General features: G+C 37.8%; 1 protein-coding gene across 2 annotated transcripts in view; it reads left to right on the top strand.

Annotated features, from left to right (window-relative positions):
* Positions 1-26,246, top strand: part of TBC1D4 (TBC1 domain family member 4) — a 200,308-nt gene that overhangs the window by 125,449 nt on the left and 48,613 nt on the right. For both annotated transcript variants that reach the window (XM_049778922.1, XM_049778921.1), the window contains exons 4-8: positions 3,998-4,102; positions 15,757-15,889; positions 20,488-20,579; positions 20,813-20,923; positions 23,723-23,842. In XM_049778922.1, the coding sequence (XP_049634879.1) occupies positions 3,998-4,102; positions 15,757-15,889; positions 20,488-20,579; positions 20,813-20,923; positions 23,723-23,842 (561 nt within the window). The remainder of the gene's footprint in view (positions 1-3,997; positions 4,103-15,756; positions 15,890-20,487; positions 20,580-20,812; positions 20,924-23,722; positions 23,843-26,246) is intronic.

Here is a 26,246-nt window from a genome sequence, read left to right as displayed (position 1 = left end):
GTATTAAACCTGTTTTTTAAGTGACTTTGCCATTAAACAATTATGTTCTTGTGTCTGTTCTATGTCCTTCAGCGACATGGTTGGTTCTCCATTTTACATGTCCTTTCTTTCCTCTTCCCCTTAGGTTCTCATCATCAAATTCTGTCCACCATTGAGATTTTTGTAGTGGTGGGTTCTTTTGAAAATACTTTTGTAGTGTTCCTTAAAATCTTGGGCAGTGGGACTTGTGGAGACCTCTGAGTCATTTTGACATTTTATATAGTATATAGTAAAAGGAGAACCAGTCCTTTCAACTTTAAGCAATGTAAATGCTAAATTTTGAAAAGAAATGTTTTAGTAATTTTTTGATCTTCATTTTAAAATAACACAATATTTTGAAAGTTTTGAGATTGTCTAGATGGTTGTGTTCAAGGTTAGAATTAGTATAAAATAATGCCCAAAGTACCACAGTAATGATTTAGAATATCCTTAGAGTGTTGTAATGTATTTTAAGATGGAGGTGTTGTAGGGATAGGAGAACTAAATTTATTGGTAGAAAAGTGTATAAATAGATCTTTGGAAAAATTAAAAATATATGACTGTCTTTGAAAAAGTCCTTAGCTGAGAATTTTCCCTTAAAAATGGCTTAGATATACCTTAGAGACCTGGATTATACCAAGATCCCTTCTTATGTTTAATAATTAGTTACTTAGGGGAGGGATTTAGGACATTTGTCTTTGCTCAGGGCTTCCTCCTGGCTCTGTGCTCAGGGGTCATTTCTGGCAGTGCTTTCGGCACCATATGTGTACCGGTGTTAGGGATCCATCCTGGATCAGCATGTACCAGACAAGTGCCTTAACTGTTGCATTCCTACAATTTACCTGATGCCATGGATTGAACTTGGGCTGGCCATGTGCAAGGCAAGTGCCCTGTCCTCTGTACTATTTCTCCAGCTCCTTTTGTAAAAGATATAAACCTAAAGGTTCTGAAGAATGTTTACAAAATTCAAATAAAAACATGTTTATTAACAATTCCTCTAATTAACCTGTTTACTGAGGGTTCATGAAAGATAAATCCTGTGAAGGCCAGTGTCTAATTTTGTGGTGTTTTATTCTGTTGTGAAATAAGTAAGATTCTTAAGATAGAGCTTAATGCTTCAGAGCTCAATATGTGTTGAGTGAACATTTCTATATATTGGCCTTGTGCAACCCATTGGGTAGAAAATAATAGTATCTAATGTATTCCTGCTTCTGCAACACAAAGAGTTATCTTAGGGCTGGAAAGATAGTAAAGGGGTTATTTTATGGCACATGCCTTGCATGTGGCTGACCCAGATTTGTTCCGTAGAACTACATGGACCTCTGAGCTCTATTAGGTGCAGCTATGGAGGACCCTAGATCCACCTAGGGTGGCCCAAGTAATTGTAGCACTGGAGGACCCAAGCAGTGCTCCATCCTTTGGCTCTCACCATTGAACCACTAGTTCAGATGGCAGAGAACAAGGAGACAGGACCGCTAGGCTTCTTGAGCACTGTGCAGAAAGCACCAAAACAGGAAAAAAAAGTTGTCCTAAAATACTGCATCTACCATCACTATCTTTGTAGGGTTTTTTTTTTTTTTTTTGTCTATCTAAGAGAGAATTAACAATGCTGGTGGGGCATCTAAAGAAAAATAGAGGAAAGGAAAAAAAAAAAAAGGCAAATCAGATGCTGAAAACTTTTAGCTTTTTTTGTTTGTTTGTTTTTGTTTTGGGGCCACACCTGGTGACGCTCAGGGGTTACTGCTGACTATGTGCTCAGAAATTGGTCCTGGCTTGGGGACCATATGGGATGCCGGGGGATCAAACCTCAGTCCATCCTAGGTCAGTGTGTGCAAGGCAAATACCCTACCGTTTGTGTTACCAGCCTGGAAAACTAGCAACTAAAAGGGAGTTTTTACTTCTCTTTAATTTTCTTTAAGCAAGCCTAATATTCTGCCATTCTGATTAAAAAATTAAACATGATAGAATTTATAAAAAGGACTTTGACTAAAATAATTGTTAAGTTAAATTCTGCTCCTCATAAAATAGTACTGGTATTGTTATTTGTTCCAAGAACTGAACTGATATAGCTACATATAGGAATACCATTATATTCTTTAACACATGGTTAACACATTCTTTAACACAATGGTTGAAGCAACCATTAATTGCTATAAAATTTGTACAACTGTGTCCTTGACAAGTTTTCAGAAGAAGGGAATGGCTTCTCAAGGGAATGAGCCACTGCTAATGTCTTAAGACTTACTGAACTAAAGATCCTGTGAGTGTTCCAATGTACTACTACTCCACTAAAAGATATTCTCCAGAGAGATTGTACAGGCAGTAAGATGTTTGCTTTACATGTATCTAACCCCCAATAGAAGTCTCAGTACTACATGTGGTGCTAAGTATTACTAGGGGTCACTTAAGAATAGCTTCCTGCCACCATCAAATATGCCTATCAAAAACCCTCAACCCCAAAGTATATTCTCAGTCTCTATTGGTACCCAAGGAAGCTGACATTCATAGAATGAATTATAACCTCACTCCTTCCTATTGACTTTTTTATATGGAAGTTAATTTTCTTTTACATATCCATAGGATAAATTGTGCTTTTTATTGCAGAAATAATGGTTACCATTTATCAAAGATGCCAGGAACTAGAATCAATATTTCTTATTACCAAACTGCAAACATTCCTGATAATAGGTACTGCTCTTTCTGTTTTATAATGAGAAATGGCACCTCTGAGCTAATTATTAGCACTCCCCAACTATATTCTTGCCTATTAGGTTGGTGAACATGATTGAAGCATAAATCTGCTACCAGAGTGTTTTCTTTCCTTTGGGATTTGGGTCATTGCAGGACAGCTTTTTTTTTTTTTTTTCTTTCTGTCTTTTAAAAGTGTTATGCTTACTATTAAAGTAGTATGACCCTGTTTCCTTGGAGTATTTGCACTTGGGATATTTATATTTTGGCCAACCAAAATTCACTGATGATTCAGAATATTTTAGTTATTTATTTATTTAGGTAGTTATTTCATCCGTTTCAAAACGGGCAGTGGTTTGTGAATTTAGATGATTTTTCTAATATAAGGATCTCCTAACAGTAATTGTCCATTGTGTGTCTGTAAGCAAACAAACATTATAGCTTTTAGAATTTTAATTCCTTGGGGGAAATTATAGACCATTTAATTAGAACACTGTTGTCTTTTCTTACTATTAGTCTCATATAGACAATAATAGGGTTTTATGATGAATCATCATCAGACTGCCTAGTCTAGGGAGACCAATAAATTGAGAACTCCATTACTTGAAAATACCAAATAACAGATTCATTGTAAGCTGCAGTGAACCTGACCATCCTGTTTTTCCTCCTATGGGTCCAAGTCACAGAGTGTTTGGCAGAGAAATAATTATTTTTTTAATTTCTTTATTTAAATACTGTGTTTACAAACATGATTGTAGTTGGGTTTCAGTCATAGAGTACCCCCCTTAACCAGTGCAACATTCCCATCACCAATGCCCCCATATCCCCCCTCCCACCACCTGTATTCAAGACAGGCTTTTGACTTCTCTTACATATTGACATTGTTATGCTAGTCCTTAGCGCACTTATTCTATAGCTGCTCTCACCACTCTTTGTGATGAGCTTCAGATGGTGACCCGGTCCTTCCGGCCCTCATCTCTTGGAATTATTTCAATAATGTCAATGTCAAATAATGTCACAAATGTTCAATAATGTCTTCTTAAAACCCATAGATGAATGAGACTATTCTGTGTCTCTCTCAGAGAAACAGTTAAATTTAAATCAATCTCATTACTTTATGAAGTAATCTCATTACTTTAAGAAGTTGCCCGCTTGTCAGGTAGTATGTTGTAACCCTTCTCTCAGAACTATGAAGAAATTCATGGAACTGAAAATACAGAATGATATTATTTTCATGTTGTTGGTTTAGAGGACATGCTCCCATGAACACTTCACCTCTCTTTCCCTCTAGGGTATAAAGCACGTAGATCACTTTGGCTTTATCTGTCGGGAGTCACCAGAGCCTGGGCTGAGCCAGTATATCTGCTACGTGTTCCAGTGTGCCAGCGAATCTCTGGTGAGTGTATGTGAGCTGTCCCCGAGTGCCTGCTGACACAGCGGTCCAGAGAGATGTCTTTTCTCAGAGCCTCACCAGAGGACTGTCTGTGGGAAGAAAAAAGGTCATCTGGAAATGTGATTTTTTTTAGCCCTTCAAATTAAGTGCCACTGTAGAAAAAAAAAACCCAAATATCTTGGTGATTTTTTTTTAAGCCAAGAGACTTACTTGAGCTGAACAAATTGTGTCATGTCATCAGGAGTATATTTAAGAGGTCAGAGAAGACTAATAATAGAAGAGCTGCTGGTTTTTCCATTGCTCATGTCAGAAGATAAGGAAGGCCTTTATCCTTTATTGCTATGACAGCTTATAATAGAGAATATAGATAGATTGTGAAAAGGATTCCCCTCTCCTTTGTTTTTTTTTTTTTTTCATTTTTATCTCCGTTTATGATTGTTCTTTTTACAGGTTGCAATTTTTTTTTTTTGTTTTTTTGTTTTTGGGCCACACCCGTTTGACGCTCAGGGGTTACTCCTGGCTATGTGCTCAGAAATCGCCCCTGGCTTGGGGGGACCATATGGGACACCGGGGGATCGAACCGCGGTCCTTCCTTGGCTAGCGCTTGCAAGGCAGACACCTTACCTCCAGCGCCACCTACCCGGCCCCACAGGTTGCAATTTTTTAAGCTGAACTAACATGGGTTTATCAGAAGATAAAATTTTATTAGAGTTTTTATTTATTTTTAATAATCATTTTTAATGAACAATTTTTAATGAACATTTAAGGAATTAGGGGCATGATTGCTCACCATCAAAGTGCCATTATTTTTCCACCATAGTTCATTGGACCTTTTAAGTTCACAGTCCGCCCCCTTTGTAACCTCAGTTCTGTAGTCAGAGACAGTGTTCAAATAGCTTATTTCCATTGGACACTGTCTCTTTCTTACTTCATTTCTTTCTGTACCACACACAAGTGAGTATATTTGTCTGGTGAGCATGTGTATGTGTGTGTGTGTGTGTGTGTGTGTGTGTGTGTGTGTGTGTGTGTTTGTATTTATCTTTTCCTTCTGTTTTATTGCACTTAGCAGAATCCCTTCCAACCCCAGCTGTGATGTAGCAAAAAAGAAAGTTTTCAATTGAGCTCACTCACAGCTGCGTTATTGTATTTTTTATGGTCTTACTTTTTGGGGAATTTTTCTTTTAGTAAAATTTTATCAATGTACCTTTGAGAGTGTAGCCTTACATCTCAGAATGTGTGTGTGTGTCACAGCACTCGCCACCAAAATTCTTGTTACCAAAATTCTAGTGCTACTTATCACATTGACCTCCTTTGCTCTTTAGTTTAAAATTTTAAAGTAAATTCTTCTCTCCAGAACTTCTTTCCACTCACCTTATTTGCAGGGGGTTGGCAGTGTGAGTTTTGTTATGGTGGTGTATAAGGAATTTGAGAAGAAATATATAGTAAGACAAACTTTGAAATACATATAATGTGTCTCACAGCAGGCTCATATTTTCTTTGAACTTTTAAATGTGCTTCACTAGTGCTAACTCTCTTAATCATATTATTTTATTTTTTTGGGGAGCACACCTGGTGGTACTTGGATTACTCCTAGCTCTGTGCTCAGAAATCACTCCTGGCAGGCTTGGGGGACCATATGAGATGCCGGGGAGTGAATCTGGGTCCTACCCGAGTCGCCGGTATGCAGTGCAAACGCCCTACCACTGTGCTATTGCTCCGGTCCCTGTTTTATTGTGATACTTTTGGCCATACCCGCCTATACTCAGGGGTCACTCCTGGTAGGTTTAGGCAGGGGATCTTCTGGGGGGTATCATAATCAAACCTTGATCAGCCTCAAGCAATGCAGGCACTTTAACCACTACTGTACTGCCTCTCTAGTCTCATGGCTTTCTATCCTATTGAATTACGAATTCCTCAAGTCTTTTATTGTTTTGTTAGTTTTCAATAGATTATTTATTGAGATAACATTGATTTATGGGGTCATTTGTTTGAACTTCAAGTGTGCTGTGTTATAATTTAAGATTTCTGTGCTTTTCATCATAATTCCTACCAGAAGTCTCATTTCCATTCCTTACCATGTGGGTGATGTGGCCATTTCTTCCATTCTCATCCTTTTTTCATCTGACTGTGTTCTCTGAGTATTTCTAGGAGAGCTGGTATAAGTTTAAGTGTATTTTGAGAGAGTTATTGTGATTATTTTTAACTTTAGGCAATTGTTTTCTAGGTATGGATTAATTTTTGATTATTGGATAACCTGCCCTAAATAGAGAAACCTTATTTCCCACATCTCTTAGAGGTTTTGTTTGGGAGGTTTGGTATTTTTGCTTCAAAATCATTGATGTAGAATGAGTTTTGGAAATGGGGAGTTAGCATAGAAAGTATGAGAACATGTTGTGATTTTTTTTTTCCACCTTAAGATCTGTGACTAAGGCAACAGACCAAACTGGCTGAGAATGTTCTGTAACATTGAAGCTGTATCAGGAGCTCAGTGTGGCATCATTATTCTAAAGAACAAACTCATGCTAGCATCTTTGAAACTCTGTTTACTTTCATTTTATTAGTAAAGTCTTAACTGAATAGTGAAGCATCAGAACTACAGGCTAGGGGGAAATTAATGTAAATTTTCTGCTTAACAGAGGATCTGACCTATTTACTTGTCATATAAAATAAAACAGTCATATATTATAAAGCTGATCAAAGTTAAGATTAATGTGACTTGACAGCTATGTATTTCAAAGCCATACGTGCTGGCTTCTCCAAGAACAAAGTAAAAACCATTTTGTTTTGCTTGTAACAAGTGCTGTGAATTGATAAACAGAACAGTGTTGTGATGAGCATTGGAGAGTTGTATGGGTAATTCAGATGCTGAGTACATCTTCTTTCTTTTGTTAAAAAAGTATAAACAAATGGCTTAATCTTTTAAAGCAAACCATGAGGTTTGCAAAAAACATGATTTTAGCTTTCTCAAAAATTGATTTAAAATGGGCCAGTAAAGAAAAGAAGTTACTATCACTACTTCCACAAAAGAAAAAGTCAACTCCATGGATGTAGATAATAGTATACAGGAAAAATTTAAAAATAGAATATAGGAAAAAAGGAAAAATAAACTGGAGTCAGTAGTTTATGAAATAACATGGTTTTAGAGCATGTTGATAGAAGGAAGTACAAAGTTTATGAATTTAGCTATGTCTTCTGTTCTGAATCTAAATTTGATTTCTGAAAACTAAGTAGCATATAAATTGGATGATAAAGGAGGGAGAAAAGATAGGTTCACTTATAAGGTCTGTAGTTTAAGTATGATTTTATTTTATTTTTAATCGCTTTACTTAAGTACCATGGTTACAAAATTGTTCATTTTTGGGTTTCAGTCATACACTGTACACCGTCCTTTGCCACTGCACCCTTGCTGTCACCAATGTCTCCCATTTCCTTTCCACCCTGACCCTCTACTCCTGCCTTGCTCTAAAGCAGACAGATTGCTTCTCTTTTTTTTTTGTCACTGTTGTTTGCACTATTGTTAATTGAGGGGTGCTTTGCCTGTTAGTTTCTCCACTTTCAGTGCCTAGTTTTTGTCCAGAGCTATCAGTTCCATCTATCTTTATCCTAGTAGACCCTTTTCTACTGTAACTACACTCACGACTCTTTGTGTTGAGTTTGTAATCCTGGGCAGAAAGCTATTGTCTTGGTATTATTTTCATACTATCTCTTGTTTTTCTTATATCCCACAAATGAATGAGATTATTCTATATCTTTTTCCCTTTAGCTAATTTTACTCAGTATAATGATCTCCATGTCCACCACGTATAAGCAAATTTTATGGCTTCATTTTTTCAATGGCTGCATAGTTTTGCATTGTGTAGATATACCACAGTTTCTTTAACCACTCATCTGTTGTTGGGCACCTGGGTTGTTTCCAGATTCTGGCTATTGTAAATAGTGCAGCAATAAACTTAGGGGCTCAGAGAGCATTTTGTATAGCGTTTTTGTGTTCCTAGATATATCCTTAGGAGTTGTATTGCTGGATTAGATGGAAGTTTAATTTATGTTTTTTTGAGGAATTGTTTTCCAAAAAGGCTGGACCAGTTTGTATTCCCACCAACAATGGATAAGAAAGGTTTCTCTGCATCTATGAAAACACTTGTATTTTGTGATATGTGCCAGTCTTTGTGATGTGAGATGATTTCTTATTGTTGTTTTGATTTGCATCATCCCTGGTGATGTAGAGCACTTTTTTCATGTGCCCTTTGACTATCTACATTTTGTCTTTGAGAAGATGTTCATTCATTTCGTCTCTCCATTTTTTGAGGATCTTTGAATCCTTGTTCTTTAAGGATATGGGCTGATAATTCTCTCTTTTTTTTTATCTGTTTTTAGTATCAGGGTGATATTAACTTCATAGAAATTATTTGGGAATTTTTCTCTCTTATATTTCTTAGGAGAGCTTGAAAAGGATTGACAGTATATCTTCTTTAAAGGCTTGAAAGGATTCACTAGTGAAATCTATCTGGACCTGGACTTTTGTTTTTGGGAAGCCTTTTGATTGCCCTTTCAATTTCCTCAATAGTGATAGGTCTATTCAAGTATTCCAGATCATCTTAGTTCAGTCTTGGAAGATATTAGGAGTTTAAAAATTTACCCATTTCTTCAAGATTCTCTAGCTTTATAGCATAAAGATTCTTAAAGTACTCTTTAAAAGTATACTTTGAGTACTTTCTGAGTACACTTTGAATTCTATAGTATCTAGTGACACCCCATTTTAATTTCTTATTCTGCTTATTAAGTTTTTCTCTCTCCCTTTATTTGTGAGTCCTACTAATGATTGATCATTCTTGTTCATTTTTAAAGAACCAAATCTTGCTTTCATTGATCTTTTGGATTGTTTCTTTTTTTGGGGGGGTGTTCATTTAATTAATTTCTGCTTGCCATTAAATTATTGATGTAGGGCTTTTTTATCTTTTGATAAGTACTTGTAAAGTTATAAATTTTCCTCACAATACCACTTTTGCTGTCCCAGAGATTCTTTTAATTCATGTCTTCATTCTAATTTGTTTCCAGGAATCTTTTGATTTCCTCTTTGATTTTGTCTCTGACCCACTGGTTGTTCAGTAGTGAGTTGAATTTCCAGGTTTTAAAGTTATTTCTCCATGTCTGCTGGTTATTCACCTCTATTTTTATGCATTTTGCTCTCGAGAAGATAGAAACAGTTTTTAGCCTGTTGACTTTATGGAGGTAAGTCCCAGCATGTGGTCTGTCTTGGAGAATGTGTATCTATTTTTTTTTGGGATGAAGGGATCTCTCTCTCTCTCTCTATCTCTCTATCTATCTATCTCTCTATCTATCTCTCTATCTATCTCTCTATCTATCTATCTATCTATCTATCTATCTATCTATCTATCTATCTATCTATCTATCTATCATCTATCTATCTATCATCTATCTATCCAGCTATCTATCTATCATCTATCTATCTATCTATCTATCTATCTATCTATCTATCTATCTATCATCTATCTATCATCTATATCTATCTATCTATCATCATCATCATCTCTTTATCATCTATATCTCTATCATCTATCTTATGTATCTGTCTGTCTATCTATCTATCTATCTATCTATCTACTATCTATCTACTTGGCCACATTCTTCTATTTCTTTTGATATCTTTGTTAAATTTTAGCTTGGTTGACCTATCAAGGGCTGACTAGGCAGTTGAAATCTCCCACTATTATTGTGTTGCTATTGATATCTTACTTCAAGTTTATCAGCAGTTGCTTTAAGTATTTTGCTAGCCCACCACTGCTAGATGCATATATGTTTAGAAGTGTGATTTTTTTTTATTGATGTACACATACCCTGATTAGTAAGAAATGCCCATCTCTGTCTCTTATAACCTTTTCAAGCTTGAAGTATTTGTTGTCTGATATTAGTATGGTCATGCCAGCCTTTTTTTTGTTTTGTTTTGTTTTTGTTTATCTTAATTCTTTTTTATTTTTATTTTAATTATGACAACAAAGATGCAAAGAAAGAGGACAGGGTAAAGTTACAGTGGAAGCCCAATCACCCATAAACAGAATTCTCGGTAGTCCCATCGATGATATCCCAGCCTTGAACTTTCAGCCAAAGAACATTAAGAAAAACAAAACTGAACCCATGTACAATACAATTACTTTGTCCCTCAAATCCCCAGTTGTAGTACATACTATTTCTTAGCAGCACACAATATAATCTAAAGACATTAGACTTATGTAACTCCTTAAACATTGAGGGCAAAGTACATTTCTCTAGTTCCATGCACATGCTTACTAGTTTAAGTTAGCCTCAAAAGTTTTAGTGGGTTGTTTTTCTTAAGGATTGGAGTCAAGGGAACATAGTAAAAAACGGTATTAAAGTGGCATTTGTTTGCATAGGCCCACCAAAACATAAGGGACATGGAAAGGCAAATTATGGTCTAAATACAAGGAGACCCTACCCCTGAAATTTCCTGGCACAGGACTGACTCTAGGCTCCAGGCAAACTAGTTTGTCCAATTCAAGTCATCGTCTGTAGTGGCAATACACCTCCATTCCTCACATAGTCTCTGTTGTTGGTATCATGCTTCTGTATTAAAGATCCTGGAATCTGCATATCCCATATTGCAGTCAGGATGGTGCAGAGCATCCTCTCTTTTCACCTCACACTTAAGGGGCAATAGAGAGAACCATGTCCTGTAGAGCAGGTCATGTCCTGTAGAGCAGGTCATTGTTGTTGTCAAGTCTTCTCAGTGTAAACGGAAGTCTCTTTTTAGGAGGTCGATGTCAGACCCTTGGTAGAGTCTTTCCTGGTAGAGGACTGCTTCCAGCTGTTGCTATAAAAGACCTTGGATGTTTCGTAGATAGCTTGCCTGGTTCCGGCGTGAATGGAGGATGCCCATTCTTCTGAGGCCTGTGCCAGGTCATTATATCAATGTTCAGGGTGTAAGGTACATTGTACTGAGATTTATTAGATAAGAACTTATCTGTATGTATGGTGTTTTTCTATTTTAATATGTCTATGCAAACAAGGATCAATGCCATGAAGCGTTATTGGTGCATCTGGAGGCAATAGGAACAAGACCAGAAATTTCCATGACATAGTTCAATCATAGGCATCAAACTGAGGGACAGTTCCACCAACAATCCTTACTGAACAGCTTACAAAAAAAAGACAAGATGAAAAGTGGATAGAAACCTCATGGTAGAAGAATATATAGAGAGTTACATCAGTTAAAGAAAATACCCATAAAATATTCAAAAGATATATGTGTTCAATTTCTGTCCTTCTAAATAGTTCTGGGATTTGTTAGATCTACTGTATGTCTTTGGTCAGAAAATAGAACTGTGTGTTACTGAAGTTAAGAAGGGTAAATCTGGGGTACTAATGGTTGGGAGGAGCATATGTTCGCCCCCGCTCGGTTTGCAAAATGTAGACTGGTATGAAATTGCCAGTGACAGCCTGAGTATAGCTGAGCAGCTGTCTGCCACCCCCCAGATCAAACTCCACCCCCTAAGCCAACCTCTGGAGCCGGCCTGGGAGTGGGGAAAACCCAGGGTGCCCCATCAGCTCCTTCCAGGAACCCACCTGGAGATCCGGAGGAAAGGGGAAGAGGGGGGTCGGGTGACCCATGTCCGGGCCCCCCTACCCTAGGCCGGGCCAAGAGGCAGCTGGCACATGCGGAGGCCTGCCAGCTGCCCGCCCGTGCCGCATGCCAGCCTTTTTAAGGGAGTTGTTTGCTTGAATGTTTGTTCTCCAGCCTTTGGTTTGAGTCTATGTTTGGTTCTGACTATTCAGATGTGTTTCTTGCAGGCAGCAAAATGTTGCATTCAATTTTCTGATACATTTTGTTACTGAGTCTCTTAACTGGTCCATTGATGCTGAAAGAGATGATTGTCATGGGATTAGGTGTTGTCTTTTTATAGGAGTTTGACATGTTTATTGGGTCTGTATTGTCTTAAAGTAAACCCTTCAGTTCTTCTTTTAAGGTTGGTTTTACGTCTGTAAAGTTTCTGAGCTGTTGTTTATCTATGAAGGTGTGTATCCTTCCTTCAAACCTGACTGGGTTTGTATTATGGTGAAACATTCATTTTTCTGAGTTTTGTCACTATATGCCACCACTGTTTTCAGTCCTTGAGGGTTCTTCGTGATAAATCTGCTGTTAAGGATGCTTCTTTGTATGCAATTTCCCTTTATGATCTTGCTATATTCAGCATTCTATCCCTATCTGTAGTTTCATTACTGTGACTAAGATCTGTCTGGATGTACTTCTTGGGATCTCATTTAGCTAGTACTCTTCAGTCATCTAGATGTGGTTTAGCTCTGGGAATGTTTTTGTAGTGATGTCCTTGACCGTTGATTTTTCATGGGATTTCTTCCTGGGCCTCTGGGATTCCAATGAGTCTTATGGTATTTCTATTGAATTTATCCCATACTTCCATTTTCATCTGTTTACTTTCTTTGAGGATTATTTTCATCACCTCATGATTTATTTTAGACTCTTTTCCAACTTCTGTTGTATGGAGTTGTTATACAGCTTATTTTCCAGCTCACTGATTCTGTCCTTAGCAGCTGTTATTCTGCTGGTGAGGCTGTACAGTTAGTTTTTATTTTGCCTACCCACATTTTTCAACCCTGCTATTTTAGTTTGAAGTTTTTTCATTTCTACTTTTATATGTTCTTGAGACTTAGTTGTGGTTCATTCAGTTTGTTCCACATTTTCTTTGAGTTCTTTGAACATCCTCCATGTTTCTTCTCTTAAGTCTTTATCAGAGAGGCTGTATAGGTGGTTAGTACTTGTCAGGTCATTAGAGCTACCATCTTCATTCTCTAAGCATGGTGGAGGTCTGCGGCAGATGGTGGGTGTATGCTTGCCTCTAGCCACTCCTGGGACAATTCCGGGTTATGTTGTTATGCTGGTCTTGACAGGTCTATAGGTGGATGATCAAGACATGCTTGCCTCCAGTCACTCCTGGGGCGAAGCATGATCATCACATTGTGCTGATCTCTGAGTCTAGGTGGGTGGTGGATGTGTTTGTCTCCAGCTGCTCCCTTTGTCTCCAGCTGCTCCCTGGACAAAGCTATGTCATCATATTGTACTTTTTTTTATTCTTATTTAGGATTTATTTATTGGATTTGTAGTAATTTCTTAAAAGTTTTTAAGTTTTAGATAAACTACCTAAACAAGCCATTTTCTTACTGATAGTCCCCTGTGCCTGCCAGGAGCTATTTATGAGCAGATAGCCAGGAGTAACCCCTGAGCAACCCCGGGTGTGGCCCAAAAACCAAAAAAAAAAAAAAAAGTTGTCATTCTTTATTGCATGATTTGAAATTTTTACATTTTCCCAGAGCTTTCAGGCTATATGATCTCTTTAAATTTGTATATATTTTGTGATTCTTAGATTTATTCTAAAATAATATAGAACTCCGTACTGTGAAGTATTTATGAGCATTATTTTCATTATAAGTTTTATGCTTATCAGAAATTAGCTTTCTTTTCTTACATTTTTGACCAAGAATTTCATTTTTCCTCATGGTGGTGGTTTTAGAGCTGGAGTGATTATACAGCTAGTAGGGAGCTTGGCTTGCATGTGGCAAACCCAGTATCAATCCATATGGTCCACTGTACTGCCTGGAGAGATTCCTGAATGCAGAGCCAGGAGTAACCCTTGAACTTTGCTGGGAATGGCCACCAAATAAAAACAAATGAAATAAACTTTCTTTTTTTTTTTTCTTCTGATTGAGTTATCTTTGCCTATTCCTGTACTTGGAACCATTTTCTGTGACCTAATAGTTTTTGCTGATGCATACAGATTAAGACAAATCAAGGGGGGGGGGTAAAAAAAAATCATGCATAGTGTGTTCATTTTCAGATTTAGTTCTGTTTTATGATAAAAACTCAGGGAGCAGCTGGGGAGAATAGTAGATCTTAAAAAAATGAAACATTGAAACATTTAGAAATTTAATAGAACCTTTAGCAACACTTGTGACTGGGAAATGCTAACTTCATTTCAGATAGCATTAAAATGGTACTTGTTTCATTTAGAAATAGACAAGGAAACATAATCATTTACATGACAATATGAGAAATGTACTTGTTATATGAAGGTTAGATGACCAACTTTTTCAGTATTTTCTAAATGAATGAGAGATAAAATAATCATATACATCTGCCTAAGTAACTGAGTGGCTTTTGAAATAATAAGAAAAATAAAATAAAAATGCAAAGCCACTGTATAGTCCAGAGTTACAAAATTTTATAAAAAGTATAGATTATATAAGTATTTACTTTTCAGTCTTAGTATAAAAGCACAAGTGCTGTGAATAAATTATTTTTATTTGTGGTATAGTGTGACTTTATGAGCCCTTTATTTATATTTATAAGTCTTTGAAAGAGTTGCTGATATTGTAAGACTTAACTGAGTGTTTGGTGTCTGAGCTCTCAGTGTTTGATTCTTTTAGTAGTATTATAAGAATAAGGTTTATTTTTATTTCTACGTTCCTCAAGACTCAAAGATACAGAAGTATATTAAATCATATAAGTAAAAACTATTTTTTTTTGTTGTGGTGTTGGACAGAGTTTTCTAAAACAGTGATCAGAGAGCCATTGAAGTACCAGTGATACATATGCCACACTATTTTGTCATTTTACTTTTGTCATTTCTCAGGCCTTGAAAATTTACTCTTAAACCAGCTCTAAGGGGAAAGGAAAGGAACCTTGAAAACAAAAATGTTGTTTGAGTGTGGTAATTGGTTTTAAGTATCAAAGCTAGTCCAAACTCTACTCTCAGTACTTCCCCATGCAGAGTTCAGATTTTGATCCTAGTCTCCAGTGGATGTGGAAACCACACCAACATTCATATTTCTGTCAGAGTAAAGGAGATATGAACCAAAGTCCTTTTGAATAGTATGAGATTGAATTAAGAATTGATTTTAAAGAAGCAATTATGAATCTTGAAAGTTAGAATCTTGAAAGTCTTCTTGATTGAATCTTCGAGAGAACAAAAGAGAAACCATCAGTTTTAAAGTTGCTGGCTTAGTGTTGAGATCCAAGTTATTAACAGATCCAATGTTGAATTTCATACTATTACAAATCAAAAGTGAAATGATAATACATGACAGACCATAGAGATAAGATTAAACTTTCATATACATTCCCTAATTTAAGCTCAACTGATTTTTCCCAAAACGTTGCTTAAAGTACGTTCCTTGTTTTATTTTTTTATAATACTTGAAAAAAAGGCCAGAAAGGTAGAGTAAATTCAACATCATTAAAACAAGACTCCTTTTATTCTTCCCTCTGTGTCACTCACTAACTTAGATTTTTTTTTATTTGATAACCAACTTAATTAAACAAAGACTTGATTGACTATCAGTAAAATTGTCTGTGATAGCATAGCATTTAGCAGGATTGAAAAAAATAACATTCAGGTAACAAATCAGCATTCCATTACACACATGATCCTGGTTTTATTTTACCCAACTTTCAATTATGTATATAATAGAAGATCTAACTTCAAGACATTTTTTTCTGGACTGACCCTGGAGTCATCAAAATTCCATTGTGATTTAATTAGCATCCACAAAGCCTCAATTGGCTATTGGTATTTTAACTTTTATAGACCGAGTTTTATTTCTTCTTGCAGGTTGATGAGGTAATGTTGACTCTCAAGCAGGCATTCAGTACAGCCGCAGCCCTGCAGAGTGCCAAGACCCAGATTAAACTGTGTGAAGCCTGCCCTATGCACTCTTTGCATAAGCTCTGTGAAAGGATTGAAGGTACAGTAAAATTGGCCTAGGCAAGCAAGAAATTTGCTTTGGCATATGGGAAGTGAGACAGTCAGTGCTGCCATTGAATGGTTCTCTGTTTCGAAGTAAAACAAGAGCCCCACCACTGTTGCTCTTGTCCAGTCAGATGTGTACTGACAGCCTCTCCTAGGTGTTTGGCTATGCTCCCTCTCTTCTCTGTTAGGTAGTTTTTCTTGTTCTTCTGCAGGCTGATTTCAAGAGGGAACTTGTGTTTCCCACAGTTCTTAGTACTCCTCCTGCACAGTGTTACTGATCAAATATTTGTTGAGTGAATGGAGAGGCAAAAGCATCCCAGAATGTCAACTGTTTCTTTAAGCCTTTTTTTTTTCTATTTTTGGGTGGGGGTGCCCTCTCATTTGATGATGTTCTCCTGCTCCCTAAAAGTTTGGAACCAAAATGAAATGAGAATGGTTTTCAGGGACCTTTGATTCTTTTTTGATGGGAGGATATCTGGTGGTGATCTGTCCTCGGGGATCATTCCTGGAGTGCTAGGAATTGAACACTGGTTAGCAGCATGAAAGGCAAGCACCCTACTCATTATACTATAGCTCTAGTCTCTTTTAGGGACCCTTGAAAATGGTTGAAATAAGACATGTGATACTATGATGCAGATTGTAAAAGTGTGGTCTTAGGGGGTGAGGTGGGAGCCCTGAAAAAGTCCATAGATACAGTACAGCAAGTAGATTACTTGCCTTGTACTCCATCAATCTGGGTTGTATCCCCAACCTCCCACATTATCTCCCCGCATTTCCAGAAGTAATCCCTGAGCATGGAGCCTGGAGAGGGAATGAAAAAGAAGTGACTCTGATTTGCATTACGTCTTGCAAACAAATAAGTCTGAGAATTCATGCAAGAGAAGAAATCCAATTTAACAAATGCTTGTATTTATTTAATGGGCATTAGACATAGTGCTAGGCCTTGGAATACAGAAATTATTGGAACACAGATTACATTCTCAGAAAACTCTAATGAAAAATGAAAGATAGGGACTTGGTTGAGCAATAAAGGAAATTTAACATACCAGGTTAAATAGATGAAGAGATTGCAGGCTTCAAGAATAAAACAGAGATGGATCTATTCAGCACCCATGTGTAAATTGGGATGTCTATTAATTGATCAGAAGAACTCTAGGTACTTTAATTTTTTTGTATACGGTACAGTGATGGGGAACTGTAATTTGTGATGAATATTCACTCAACTTTGTGATCTGTCAACCCTAGTTCAATTCCTGGCACCATATATGGTCTCCTTAGCCCCTCCAACAGTGATCCCTGAGCACAAAGACAGGAGTAAGCCTGGAGTACAGCTAGGAAGAAAGGAAAGAAGCAAGGAAGATAGGAGGGAAGGATGGACAAAGGCAAAACAATAAAATTAATTCTTTATACTCCCTTAAGTCTTAGTGATTTGTGATGAGCATCTATTAGGTCACTTACTCCATATGCCAATACCCTCAAACACTTACTGTTGTTAAATTTTGTTTCATGTATGAGGAAATAGGTACTGAGATATTTAGCAGTAAATAAGTAATGAGAAATTCTAATACCCAATCCCAGAGACATTGGGGAATACAGGTCTAGAAGCAACACTGACACAAGAAATAAACCACACCAAGTTAGGGAGCTGAAACAGTTTCAGGAATTTCTACTACATGCTAACTGCAATCAGATTGAGCTGGCAGGTAGGCAAGTTGTGGAACAAATCATAGAAACCTCTCTGACCCGTGGTCTTTATTGGGAAGAGCAGGACATCCCCATGGGTTGAGAACAGATAGGGATAGGGGGCCAATCCAGAGGTTCTTCCTACCCAGATGGAACAAATATATGCAAAGAAGCCCTTTATATAGAGAAGAAGACTGATCGATTATTACAACAGTAACTTAGAACGTTAAGTTCTCATGCAATGTTACTCTGGCTCTTTGAGTATTAGGAAGCAAAGGTTTTCAAATCTATGTCATTGAAACGTGAGTATTTTTATTTCTCCCAGTTATTTTGATCAAAGCAAGTTAACAGTGTGTTTTAAACTTTACTTCATACTTTGGTACAAAGTGTGAAATTAGAAATTAAAATCAAACTAATAGCTGTAAACATAAAGCTAGTTTAAAATATTTATATTTTAGTGATTCATATCACTCTAGAAACACACTATGGGGCCGGAGAGATAGCATGAAGGTAAGGCATTTGCCTTTCATGCAGAAGGTCATCGGTTCAAATCCTGGCGTCCCATATGGTCCCCTGTGCCTGCCAGGAGCAATTTCTGAGCATGGAGCCAGGAATAACCCCTGAGCACTACCGGGTGTGACCCAAAAACCACACACACACACAAAAAACAAAACAAAACAAAACAAAAAAAAAACAAAGAAACACACTATTGCTGCCAATATACTTGGTGGCATTAATAAGGAGATCTGGGGCTGGAGAGATAGCATGGAGGTAAGGCATTTGCCTTGCATGCAGAAAGACAGTGGTTCGAATCCTGGCATCCCAGATGATCTCCCGAGCCTGCCAGAAGCAATTTCTGAGTGTAGAGCCAGGACTAACCCCTGAGCGCTGCCAGATGTGACCTAAAAACCAAATAAATAAATAAATAAAAATAAGGAGATCTATTTTATTTGTTTGTTCTGGGGCTATGTTCTCTGGCTATGCTCAGAGTTTACTCTTAGTTGCACTCAGGGATCACACATGGTTGGCTCAGGGATTATTGGGGTGCTGAGAATGGATCCTGGGTCTGCTGAATGCAAGGCCAGCATCCAAACTTCTGTATTATCACTTTAGATCTGGAGTTCTATTTTTATTACTTGAAAAAAAAAAAGGGAGAGAGGGATTTTTTTAAAATTAATAACTTTATTTAAAAACTTTGATTACAAACATGACTGTGGTTGGATTTCAGTCATGTAAAGAACAACCCCTTCACCAGTGCAACATTACCATCACCAATGTCCCAAATCTCCCTCCTCCCCACCCCATCTTCACTTGTACGCTAGACAGGCTTTCTACTTCCCTCATTCACATTGTTATGGTAGTTCTCAATGTAGTTATTTCTCTAACTGCACTCATCACTCTTTGTGGTGAGCTTCATGTTGTGAGCTGAACCTTCCAACTCTCAAGAGGAAGAGATTCTTAAGTATTTTGATGGCCACTATAATCACAACCAGTGTGATGTGAGTTCCACCATTTAGCAAGGAAGGAATGACACCAACAAGTCTATGGACCAAAGTGAATTTTGGAGATGCTGTTTGAAGGCAACTTTTAGTTAGAATATGAAGCATAAGTGATGATGTATGTTATGGAGACAGAGTGTTTATACTCACTCTTGTTTTCTTGTACTAACGTGCATGAGGGATTGTGCCTGTGGGTTAGAGTAAATCACTAGTCAGTGATTCCAGAATCAGGAAGAAGGAAGTTCAGTCAGATTCATGGTGTTGGAGACACCATGTCTACTTAGAAAATTGATAAACAAAGCTGTCCCCAGTTCCTGCTACTGAACTGAAAGCTGAAGAAACATATTGACTAGAGCCTTAGTTTCCTATTTCAAGTTAGTGCTCTCTTTTTTCTTTTAATCCTTTCTCTTCTGAGGCATATAAATAAGACTGGAAGTGTAAACAACATGAAACAGAAATTATCATATGAAACATACATAAGTATATTTTCTCAGAAGCCTCTGAAGGAGAGAGACTTTGCTAACAATAAGCTGTGAAGTGAGTGGGACTCACACCCTCCAAATGAATTCTAGTGTTGGGTGTTTCTGTGCCATCCTGGAAAATGACTCAGAATTGTGTTTTGCTATTGCAGAAAGAAAGGTTGTGAGATATTTGCAAAAGGAACTTTTATTTTTTATTTTTGGATTTTTGTTAGATTCCATACAGTGAATGATTCTGAACTTCCCAGCGGTTGGCTGGCCACAGTCTGACAGTTGTGAAATGAATTTGAGTTCTGTAAAAGCAGTGCATATTTTGAAGTGATTTTTCAGTGATTTCAAAGTATCAGTCTTCCTTGAAACCTAGAAAATATGGTATAGCACTAAATATCCGCCATTTAATTGTAGTCATGCCACTTTTTAGTAAGAACTCCATATCTGTGTAAAGGAGATAGGTGCCTTCAATATGGATGGTCAGTTGAATTAGTTGAAATATGAACAGAAATCAGAAATCACTTGAGGTGATTGCATATTCCAGGACTAGTGAGCTCAGTCTTGGCACATACAGTGACAGGAAAGGTTGAACTCTCAACCTTATGCTGTGGGGCTTTGAGAAAGCATTAAGACTTCCTCCAGCCCCCTCAATCTTGCTTTATTTGTTTGGTTGTAGTGATCACACTAGGGGCCACATGTCCCTCTGCCTGCCTCCTGACTCTCAGGATATTCTAAGGGGGCCACAAAGTTTCACAATTGGGGAAGTTACAGCATGAGATTATGAGGTAGGGAGTGAGTGCAGGAAGATTTGCTATAGGCAGAAAATATCTCCTTGAGATTGTTTGCAAAAGTGCTTCCGAGGGACAAGCTGCAGTGCATTCTATACGCTTTGATTTCTGCTACTTATATTTTATAACTTATCCTTCATAAATTATCCTTAGGCCTCTACCCACCCAGAGCCAAGCTGGTAATACAGAGACATCTCTCAACACTGACAGATAATGAGCAAGCTGACATCTTTGAGCGTGTCCAGGTAAGCTTTCTGACAGTTCCTACAGGTAAGATAGGGGAAAGGGGCCAAGTCCTCTCTTCAGTTCTTTTTGCACAGTTCTATAGTAGGTAGAATGTTGCCGTGACTTGTGCTTCAAAATAGCAACCAGACTCAGAACTCTGTGTTTGCCAGCCAGTCAATGACAATTAAAGATGGAGGCCATTGAGGGACAGAGCAGCTGCAGAGCCATAGTGAATTCTTGCTTTGTGTTGCAGAAATGCAAACCCATCAGCGACCAGGAGGAGAATGAGCTTGTGATCTTACATCTGAGGCAGCTGTGTGAAGCTAAGCAGAAGACACATGTCCATATTGGGGAAGGCCCAGCGGTGAGAGATTTTCTCTTGGACTTGCTGTTGTTTGGTTTACACATTCAATTGAGCTATCACAGAAAACTTGAAAGAATTTTTCTCTTTTGCAATCTTTATAGCTAAGATTCTGATAAATACTATGCCCTAGCCTGCATGTTAGGACTTTGATGGTTGACTTATTCATTTTTTGTTGTTGTTGGGGTCTTGGGCCCATACTCAGCTTTGCTCAGGGGATCATTTGTGATGATGGTATGAAACTAGGGTTGGGTGTATGCAAGGCTGGTGCCGTAACTCAGTATTACTAAATTGAAATGGCATATTAGCGGTTCACATGAGATAAGATTATCTTTTTTACCCCCTCAACACCCTATTTTTAGCATTCCCTTCCCTTCACACAACCTCTTTTTGTTGCTGCTTCAATAATCAGAGACACATAGTTTGATTATAAGTGTTAAGGGTGCAGGGTGTCCTTGTATTTTATTGTGGTACTTGCAAACATTTCAGTTAATGCTCACAGGGTGTCTCTGTGATGGTCACACATATTCTTGCTAGGAATCACATTGCTGATTGGTTGTGGTGCTTTGCATACTTTTGTCCCTGTGCTCATATACCTGACTGTGTGCCAGTGACTGCATTTTTGGACCTAGTATTAGGGATCCTAGATAGCAGAGCCACTGGGATCATATCCAGCACACCTGGGAAGCACTGAGAAAAAACTCAAGGCCTCACTCTCCTTGTCAGTACTTTTAGACTCTGATGATCTCTGAGACTAATAAAATTGTTTTAAAATGTAGAGGTGGGTGCTGGTGGGAATGTTGTCTGATTCACACCCTGTGGAAGACAGTAAAGAGAGTCTTCAGTAAACATAGAATCAAGCTGCCATATGACCCAGCAATTCCTCCTCCATATATTATTTCAGTATTCCTTGAGGAATGGTACCAACCCACTTTGGGAAGCAACTCTATGCTTAGGACTTAAAAACATTCATTCAAAAAAGACATGCACATCATTATTTATTACTGCACTTATTGCAATAGCTAAGGCATGGAATCAACCTAAATGTCTCATGGCAGATGAATAGATTATGAAGATTTGGTACATGTCCACAATGAAACACTATGCAGTTGCAAAGAACAATGAAATAATGCAATTTACCAAAACAATACCATGTTCATGTTGAGTGAAGTAAGCCAGAAAAAAAGAAAAACAAACATGGAATGATCTATCTTATCTGTGGTATATAGAATAACTGGATAAGTAGATGTAATGTAGTAAAAAAAAAAAAGGGGAGATACCTAGCTTGACTCAAAGCTTAGGAGAAGGACATAAAAGGAAATAAATAAAAGTGGAAAGGAAGAAGATGAGAAAGGGAAATAATGGGGAAAGGGGTCAAGGATTCAATTATATTGGTGATTTGGGAGAGCATGGACTGAAGAAGATTGAAAACATGAAAACTAAGCTGCAGCCACCAAACTTTATAATGTGAGTGTCAAGGTGGCAGACAGGATGTGTGTGTGTGTGTGAGGGATAGTGGGTGGAAACACTGGTGATGGGAGTTGACTCTGGTGGTAGGATTGATGCTGAGATATATTCCTAAAACTCAACTAACAATAACTTTGTAAACCACAGTTCTTTATCTAAATACAAATTTTTACAAAAGAACTGACAAGAGAATAGAATACATTATATAAGAATCAGTGAGATGCACCTTAAAAATGTAAAAGTGGGGCTAGAGAGATAGTATAGCAGATAGGTCACTTTCCTTGCCCATGGTCAACCTGGATTTGATCCCTGACTCCCATATGGTCTCCTGAGCCCCACCAGGAGTGAGTCCTGAGTACAGAACTAAGAGTAAGCCCTGAGCACATCAGGGTGTAACGAAACAAAAACATCTTTTTCCCCTGATCACTGAGACCCACTACCAAGAACCATTATCCCAGATTTGTTAATCCTCCATGTTGCTTTTTACTAGTACTTAATATGACTGCCTTTCTTCCCTAAGCATCAAACTGTCTCCCGGATTCTGTCTGGCTCTAAGAACTTTTGTACTGACATAGTAGCAGTTCACTACTAATACAGAAAGTCTAATATAATAAACACAGTGTGGAATATCATGCAGCTTCGAACTGTCAGTGACCCCTGTTGCTCTAAAGATAAGTGATCCACTCAAATGAAAATGAGAGCGCCATTAGCAGAATTCAAATTTACTGGAAAGTCTTCTTTTCTTTGAAACTTATTTCCTGTGTTTTTCTTGTTAATTTGGTTATAAGACGCACAATTTGGAAAAAAGAATGGTGATAGCTAATAATCAGAAAAGAACAGTGAGGGGCTGGAGCAATAGTACAGCTGTAGGCCATTTGCCTGGTACGCAACTGACCCAGGACTCACCTGGGTTCAATCTCCAGCATCCCATATGGTCCCCGAAGCCAGGAGCAATTTCGGAGTGTATAGCCAGGAGTAACCCTTGAGAGTCACTGGGTGTGGCCCCAAACCCAAACAAACAAACATACAATGAAAGATCAGTGAAAACTGATAGTATAAACTTAATTTTGGTGAAAAGCAGCAGGATTTATTAGTGGAAAGGAAAGTCAAAAAGGAAATTTTTATGTTTTATTATTTATAGTACTTTTATTACTAATAATATAAAATACAACCCTTTTGTTTAGAATAGTGTGTTCACAGTGTGAAATAGAGACTATTCTCATTAGCTATCAAAGAATTCTTTTTAGTGGCTTAGCTATACACTTGTCTTTAAAGAGCTTGATTTAACCTTGAGTATTACCTAATTAAAATTTATCTTTATTTCTTTTCCTACAGACTATTTCAAATAGCACAATCCCAGAAAATTCAACAAGCAGTGGGAGGTTCAAACTCGACATTCTGAAAAATAAAGCGAAACGATCTTTAACTAGCTCCTTGGAAAATATATTCTCCAGGGTAAGATTAAAGTGAGAATGTTTTAGATAATGATGTTTGTGTTTTGTAACTTCCTTGTTACCTTTCCAAATGGTTCGCAGAAGATTTCCTTCTTCCCTTTTCTCCTGCCAAAAGTGAGAGAACTCATTTAGGTAGCACTTATTTCAATTAATATCTCAAAATCAGTTTTATACTCAGATTTATTTTGGGGCTTGTAATAATTAATCTTGAGTAATAGAGATGATGTATAAGGAAAGAATTACAGAGAAGGTGTAATAAAATGTCAATGCCTACAACTTTTGATCATGTGCCATATAAATTATAAAATAGGGACCTGTTTTATAGTGATTGTACAGTGGGTAGGGTGTTTGCCATGCACATGGCTGTCCTGGGTTCGATCCCCAGCATTTTCATATGGTCCATGAGTCTGCCAGAAGTAATTTATGAGCACAGAGCGAGGAGTAACCCCTGAGCACCATCATTGTTGCCTCCCCAAATATATATATATATGTATATATATATATATATAATTGTAACAGGCCTTTAAAAATAGTTTTTAATTGAATCACCGTGAGAAGTTTTAAAGTTGTCCATAATTGGGGCCAGAGCAATAGCACAGTGATAGGGCATTGCCTTGCATGCATTTGACCCTGGATGGACCCGGTTTGATCCTCCGTGTCCCATATGGTCCCCTGAGCCAAGAGCAATTTCTGAACACATAGCCAGGAGTAACTTCTGAGTGTTGCCGGGTTTGCCTCCCCCCAAAAAAAACCCTAAAATAAGTTTTTCATGGTTGAGTTTTAGTCATACAGTGTTCAGCACCCTTCTCTTCACCAAAGCACATTTTCTGCCACCAGTGCCCCCAATTTTTCTTCTGCCCTCCCCCCTTCCCTCTTCCACGCCTGCCTCTGTGGCAGACATTCATTTTCTCTCTCTTCCTTTTAAACAAAAAGACACCAAAACAGTGTCTTTAAAGACACCAAAACAGTGCCTTTAAGTCACCAAAACAATCCTTTCATTCTAAGGAGCTACAGAAAAGCAGTAAAGTATGAAATATTAGACTATTTTGTATTGCAGGGAACAGAGAGATTATGTATTTGTTTGCAAAATTATCTGATCTCAAATGATCCCTGGTCCCCATGTTGCTTGAGCATTTCAAGAGTCATTCTGAGCACAGAACTACATATAGCCCCTGAGTATGTCCAGATATAGCCCAACCAATTCCTCAATAGAGATATTTTCATGTTTATATAACTGCTTTATTTTAAAATTTTGTGTGTGAATTTTTGATGGCCAAACCTGGTCTTAATTGGTGGATATTCTCAGTTCTGTGCACAGGGGCTGCTTCTATTGTTACTTAGAGAAAGGACCATGCAGTGCTGGAGATCAAACCTAGGTCTCCTGCATACAAAGCATGTGCTGCAACCTATGAGTCTAGATCTACAGTCTACTATATGCAATTTAAACAATAAGCAAAATGATTCTCTTTTGTTTTCCTGTTCCTGAATGATTCATCCCAGAGCTGGAGGAGATCAAATATGAGAGATTTCTTAAGAGTTAGAAGATAGGATAAGCAATTCTTGTTGAGGTCGTACACTCTTAGTAGTGTTTTGGAGTCACTTCCGGTGTTGCTTAGGGGACCATGTGGTGCTTTAGCTTGAACTCTTATGAATTCTGACCTGAACATGAACCGCAAAAGGCATTTCAATGCACCTTCCCACATTCACAGGAAGATTATGCCTTCTCAAGTATCTGAGACAGGGGCCGGAGTGATAGCACAGCGGTAGGGCATTCGATCCCCAGTATCCCTTATGGTTCTTAATCCTGCCAGGAGTGATTTCTGAGCACAGAGCCACGAGTAACCACTGAGCACTACCTGGTTTGGACCAAAACAAACAAACCTCAAACAAAACCAAGTATCCAAGACAGAACTACAACGTGTGATCCATGCCCATTCGGAAAGATGATGAGGTTCAGGTGTTTATCACTAGATTAAAATTAGACAAAGGTGGGGCCAAAGTGGTGGCACAGCGGTAGGGCATTTTCCTTGCACGCGCTAAGCTAGGACGGACTGCAGTTCGATCCCCCACAATCTCTTATGGTCCCTCAAGCCAAAAGTGATTTTTTGAGTGCATAGCCAGGAGTAACCCCTGAGTGTCACTGGGTGTGGCCCAAAAAGCAAAAAAAAAAAAAAAAAAAGAAAAAGACAAATATCTCTAAAAGCTTTTTGAATGCAAAGCCAAATCTCACCAAGTAGGAAAAGAAAAGGGCAAATATAAGGAATAGATAATTGAGAAGTTGCAGGAATAAAGTTATTTTATATATAGCTTTATTAAAAACTGTAAAATGAAAATAAAATTAAAAGAAACATGTAAAGAAAGCATGTACTCTAGCCTGTAGAGCTTTCTCTCTGGTCTCAGAAATT

This window comes from Suncus etruscus, chromosome 8 (genome assembly GCF_024139225.1).
Source record: "Suncus etruscus isolate mSunEtr1 chromosome 8, mSunEtr1.pri.cur, whole genome shotgun sequence".
NCBI lineage: Eukaryota > Metazoa > Chordata > Mammalia > Eulipotyphla > Soricidae > Suncus > Suncus etruscus.
The sequence above is the reverse complement of the archived record's forward strand: the minus strand, read 5'-3'. Positions and strand labels throughout refer to the sequence as shown.